The sequence below is a fragment of the Herpailurus yagouaroundi genome, unplaced genomic scaffold, assembly GCF_014898765.1.
Source record: "Herpailurus yagouaroundi ecotype Mexico unplaced genomic scaffold, PumYag 220, whole genome shotgun sequence".
NCBI classification, from domain to species: domain Eukaryota; kingdom Metazoa; phylum Chordata; class Mammalia; order Carnivora; family Felidae; genus Herpailurus; species Herpailurus yagouaroundi.
In genome coordinates this window covers 640,627-646,229 of record NW_024412451.1, presented here as the reverse complement: position 1 = coordinate 646,229, position 5,603 = coordinate 640,627, and the positions used below count along the sequence as shown (strand labels likewise).

Genomic DNA, 5,603 nt, shown 5'->3' with positions numbered 1-5,603 from the left:
CGGCACCAACGGCCGGCCGGGCGCGCGGGCGGCGGGGCGGGGGCCGGGCCGGGGGCGGGGGTGGTGAAGGGGGCTAGAGTCGTGTGACGGTCCCAGTGAGGAGGGGCGAGGCTCGGGCGAGGGGCTGGGAGGGGCCTGGGTGGGAAGGGAGGCGTTTGGGCTGCCTCTAGGAGAGGCTCCAAAGCTCATCGGGGCCACGGTCTGGCCGTGGGCCGTCTAGGACCGGAGGGGGGTGGGGTGGAAGGTTAGAGGCGGCCTGGGTGTCCGGGGAGGGGGGTAGGGCGTGAGGAAAGAGGTAATGAAGTTAACATAAAGAGAAAACCTAGTTATGCTTGTAAGGAATCAGACCAGTGACAGGGATTTGGTGTGAAAAGATGGTAGCAAATGGACATCCTTGGAGGGGAGATGTAGAGTTGAGGGCGAGGTCCGAGTGTGGAGAATGGGGTTACGTTAACGTGAAAAGGAGTTAAACCAAAGGGGGGTGGATACCACTGGAATGGGCTGAGAGGAGTCTCTGTGCATAGGGTTATGTTATGTAAAAAGGGTGGGTGCCCCCAGGATAGGTTGGGTAGAGGTAATGTTTTGAAAAGTAGGGAATTCGGTCAGATGAAGAGTAGGAATTGGGTATCGGTGTGCTGGATGGGGGAGGGTCTTGGTATCTCTGGAATGAGAATGAGATGTTAGGTTGACAAGCAGTTGGGGGTCTGGGTATCCCCAGGGTAATAAGCTGGTGAGAGGGTTCTGGGTGTAAGGAAGAGGGGTTTGGCTATCCTCTGGGTTGGGGGCTGGAGGGATTCGTCATAATAGTAAGATAGGGTCTGAGTATTTCTAAAGGGGTTTGGGGTAGTAGGAAAAGTATGCGTGAAAGTTTTAAGGCTCTGTGAGGGGTAGTCTGGATATTCCTGGATTGGGTTATCTTTCTGCAAAGATCTTTCTGCTGGGATCTTTCTGCAAAGCAGAGAAACTAAGTTGTTAATGAAGAGGGGGTCTGATTATCGTTGGAGTGGGTTAGGGTGGGGTTTGGCCTTTTTGCAAAGAAGAGGGGCTTAGGTTGATATGAAGAGGGGATCTGGGCGTCCCTAGATGGGTTAGGGAGGGAGGGTGGGGTCTTTTTTGCAAATAAGAAAATACTAGGTTAATAATGCGAAAGGGGGTCTGGGTGTCCCTGGCGTGGGTTTGTACGGAAGGGTTTAAGTTGATGTGAAGGTGGTGTGTGGGCATCCCTGAGATGGGTTAGGGTGGGTCATTTTGTAAAGAAGAGGAGCTGAAGTTGACATGAAGAGGGGTGTGGGTATCCCCATAGTGGTTGGGGTGGTTGTGTATGAAGATGAGGCATTTAGGTCAATGTGAAGAGGGGATCTGGGTACCGGAGAGGACATAAGGATTGTAGGTGAGGTCTCAGCATAAAGAAGAGGTAATTACGGTGAAGTGTGTCTTGAATTAGGGTGGTGAGTAGAATCCAGGTGTGAAGAAAGGGTTAGGTGTTTTTGAAATGGGGCTGGGTAATCTGGATAGGGGGTTGGGTTGTAGGAGAGGGCTTTGGTATATAGAGAGAAATTTGAAGTCGGGGATCTGGGTATCATGCGGAGTGGTGAAGGGGGAAAAAGTGTAAAATGTGATGGGTTAGGCCAACATGAGACAAGTTGATTGAGGGAAGGGAGAGTTTGAGGAGTCTGGGCACCAGAGGGAGAGACCGTGTATACTAGATGTTGGGGGTAAAGGAGAGGGACTGTACCCTGTGAAGGCCCTGAAAGTGGCGGGCCCCTGTGGCAGTCCTCTGGGTGTAAACAGAAGTCAGGAACCTGGGGGAGGGAACAAAGGGGGAGTGAGGCTGGGAGAAGTGGCAGCGGTCAGGGCCTGTGAGGACGCTCCCGGGCACCTGGGAGCGGGAATGGGGTAGCGAGTTGGTAAGAAGAGGAAGTCAGTGGAAGGAGGTTTGAGTGGAGAAGACACGGGCTCCTGTGTGATGTGCATGGCTGTGGGCCAGCTGTGAGGCACGGGAGGTGAGGGGTTGGACAGGTTATAAGGATCTGGTGGGTGGAGTTTGATGCGTGTTGGTTCAGAGGTGAGAAGGGTAGATTCTGGGAAGGGACCGCTGGGAGGTGTTGCGCTTGGTCTTGTGTGTGCAGGAGAGGAAGGATTGTTAGGTGGGGGGTGGGAGTGGAAAACGGAAACAAGTCCGAGGGTAAAGTACATCTAAGGTTTTGGTGGGTGAAGGGAAGGAATCGTCCCTGGGAAGGACTGAAGAAACGCTAGTTTAGCTGTGCTTCGTCTCCACCTCCCTCTTTTCACAGCCCAGGGCCTCACTGCCACCATGACTGAGGAGTCGGAGGAGACGGTTCTGTACATTGAGCACCGCTATGTCTGCTCTGAGTGCAACCAGCTGTATGGATCCCTGGAGGAGGTGCTCATGCACCAGAACTCCCATGTGCCTCAGCAGCACTTTGAGCTGGTGGGCGTGGCTGACCCTGGAGTCACTGTAGCCGCAGAGGCAGCTTCCGGCACGGGCCTCTATCAGACCCTGGTGCAGGAGAGCCAGTACCAGTGCCTAGAGTGCGGGCAGCTGCTGATGTCGCCCAGCCAGCTCCTGGAGCACCAGGAGCTGCACCTGAAGATGATGGCTCCCCAGGAGGCAGTGCCAGCCGAGCCACCACCCAAGGCACCTGCCCTGAGCTCTAGTACCATCCACTATGAGTGTGTGGATTGCAAGGCTCTCTTCGCCAGCCAGGAGCTCTGGCTGAACCACCGGCAGACGCACCTCCGGGGCACTCCCACCAAGCCTCCGGCCCCGGTTGTCCTGGGGTCCCCGGTTGTCCTGGGGCCCCCTGTGGGCCAGGCCCGCGTGGCTGTGGAGCACTCATACCGCAAGGCAGAAGAGGGTGGGGAGGGGGCCGCTGTCCCTTCTGCTGCTGCCACCACCGCTGAGGTGGTGACTGAGGTGGAGCTGCTCCTCTACAAATGCTCCGAGTGCTCCCAGCTCTTCCAGCTTCCAGCCGACTTCCTGGAACACCAGGCCACCCACTTCCCTGCTCCTGCCCCGGAGGCCGAGGAGCCTGCCTTGCAGCAGGACACCCTGACTCCGTCCCTTGCAGAGGTGCCCGCGTCTCAGCCTGATCCCCTGCCGTCCTCTGACCACAGTTACGAGCTGCGCAACGGTGAAGCCGTTGGGCGCGATCGCCGGGGGCGCAAGGCCCGCAGGAACAACAGCGGAGAGCCGGGCGGGACTGCCGCCCAGGAGCTCTTTTGCTCCGCCTGTGACCAGCTCTTTCTCTCCCCTCACCAGCTACAGCAGCACCTGCGGAGTCACCGGGAGGGCGTCTTTAAGTGCCCTCTGTGCAGTCGTGTGTTCCCCAGCCCTTCCAGTCTGGACCAGCACCTTGGAGACCACAGCAGCGAGTCTCACTTCCTGTGCGTGGACTGCGGCCTGGCCTTTGGCACCGAGGCCCTCCTCCTGGCCCACCGGCGAGCCCACACCCCGAATCCTCTGCATTCGTGTCCGTGTGGAAAGACGTTTGTCAACCTCACCAAGTTCCTGTATCATCGGCGTACGCACGGGGCGGGGGGTGTCCCTCTGCCCACAACACCAGTCCCGCCAGAGGAGCCTGTCATTGGTTTCCCTGAGCCAGCCGCAGCAGAGACTGGAGACGCAGACGCCCCGGAGCCCCCTGTGACCGAAGAGAGCCCGGGAGGGCCCGCCGCCCCAGGCACCTACCGCTGCCTCCTGTGCAGCCGCGAATTTGGCAAGGCGTTGCAGCTGACCCGGCACCAGCGTTTCGTGCACCGGCTGGAGCGGCGACACAAGTGTGGCATCTGCGGCAAGATGTTCAAGAAGAAGTCTCACGTGCGTAACCACTTGCGCACGCACACGGGCGAGCGGCCCTTCCCCTGCCCGGACTGCTCCAAGCCCTTCAACTCGCCCGCCAACCTGGCACGCCACCGGCTCACGCACACGGGGGAGCGGCCCTACCGGTGCGGGGACTGTGGCAAGGCTTTCACGCAGAGCTCCACCCTGAGGCAGCATCGCCTGGTGCACGCCCAGCACTTCCCCTACCGCTGCCAGGAGTGCGGGGTGCGTTTCCACCGCCCCTACCGCCTGCTCATGCACCGCTACCACCACACGGGCGAGTACCCCTACAAGTGTCGCGAGTGCCCCCGCTCCTTCTTGCTGCGCCGGCTGCTGGAGGTGCACCAGCTCGTGGCCCACGCTGGGCGCCAGCCCCACCGCTGCCCATCCTGCGGGGCCGCCTTCCCTTCCTCGCTGCGGCTCCGCGAGCACCGCTGCGCGGCTGCTGCCGCACAGGCCCCGCGGCGCTTCGAGTGCGGCACCTGCGGCAAGAAAGTGGGCTCGGCTGCCCGGTTGCAGGCGCACGAGGCGGCGCACGCGGCTGCCGGGCCCGGAGAGGTCCTGGCTAAGGAGCCCCCTGCCCCTCGGGCCCCTCGGGCCGCTCGCACGCCTGTGGCCGCCCCGACCGCCTTGGGGGGTGCGGCCCCCGCGGCCCCCGCGGCCCCGGCCCGACGCCGCGGCCTGGAGTGTAGCGAGTGTAAGAAGCTGTTCAGTACAGAGACGTCGTTGCAGGTACACCGGCGCATCCACACGGGCGAGCGGCCGTACCCGTGTCCGGACTGCGGCAAGGCCTTCCGCCAGAGCACCCACCTGAAGGACCACCGGCGCCTGCACACAGGCGAGCGGCCCTTTGCCTGCGAGGTGTGTGGCAAGGCCTTCGCCATCTCCATGCGCTTGGCAGAGCATCGCCGCATTCACACGGGTGAGCGGCCCTACTCGTGCCCAGACTGTGGCAAGAGCTACCGCTCCTTCTCCAACCTGTGGAAACACCGCAAGACCCACCAGCAGCAGCATCAGGCCGCCGTGCGCCAGCAGCTGGCAGAGGCGGAGGCTGCCGTGGGGCTGGCCGTCATGGAGACTGCGGCAGAGGCGCTGCCCCTGGTGGAGGCCATCGAGATCTACCCTCTGGCTGAGGCCGAGGGGGTCCAGATCAGCGGCTGACCCCGTCCCTTCTCCCCCTTCAGCACCGCCATGTCCCGTTGCTGAAGAACCTCCTCCAGCATCCCCTCAAATCTGTAGATACCGTGCCCCTCTCTCCATCTCTCCCAACAGCCGTGTAAGTTCTGTAACTGGATTTATTCTCTCTTGTGAGGGGGTTGCTCTGGGGTCCTTGATGTGCGTAAAGGTGCCCCCCCCCCACCTTCCACCTTTTAGCACTGGTGGTCCCAAGATGGAACAGTCAATAAAGACTGAGTTGGACGTTTATGTGTTTCTGTCTGGCCCAGCTGTGTGGGGTGGGATTTGGGAGCCACGAGCCCAGGTTCTTGGGTCTGAGCTTTTATGGCTGTGTTCTCAGCACCTGGAACAGGGCCTGGCAAGTGGTAGGAGCTCAGTGGACATTTGCTGAGTGGAAAGAGGACGTGGAGTCCAAGGGTGTGGCTCAGGGAGCTGGGATATCACCCTGGTGCTCCAGGAGAAGAAGCGTAGCTGTCTTGCCACTAGAGGTCCCCACAGCCCCATAGAAAAGCCTGAAACTGTTTCAATCGGTGGCAGGAACATTGGGAAAAGTCTTCAGATTTCCTTTTCCCCTTCTGCACCC

General features: G+C 60.3%; 1 protein-coding gene across 7 annotated transcripts in view; it reads left to right on the top strand.

Annotated features, from left to right (window-relative positions):
* The window catches only part of ZNF574 (zinc finger protein 574), a 10,782-nt gene extending 5,513 nt beyond the window's left edge, over nucleotides 1–5,269 (top strand). For 3 of the 7 annotated variants that reach the window (XM_040457226.1, XM_040457224.1, XM_040457220.1), the window contains exon 2: nucleotides 2,295–5,269. In XM_040457226.1, coding sequence (XP_040313160.1) covers nucleotides 2,315–5,005 — 2,691 coding nt within the window. In that variant the 5' untranslated portion in view covers nucleotides 2,295–2,314 and the 3' untranslated portion in view covers nucleotides 5,006–5,269. Of the gene's footprint in view, nucleotides 1–1,112; nucleotides 1,449–1,530; nucleotides 2,004–2,294 lie in introns of those variants that run through there. The other 4 variants (XM_040457223.1, XM_040457221.1, XM_040457222.1 and 1 more) reach the window with 4 other exon arrangements.
* Nucleotides 5,270–5,603: the final 334 nt, after the last annotated feature.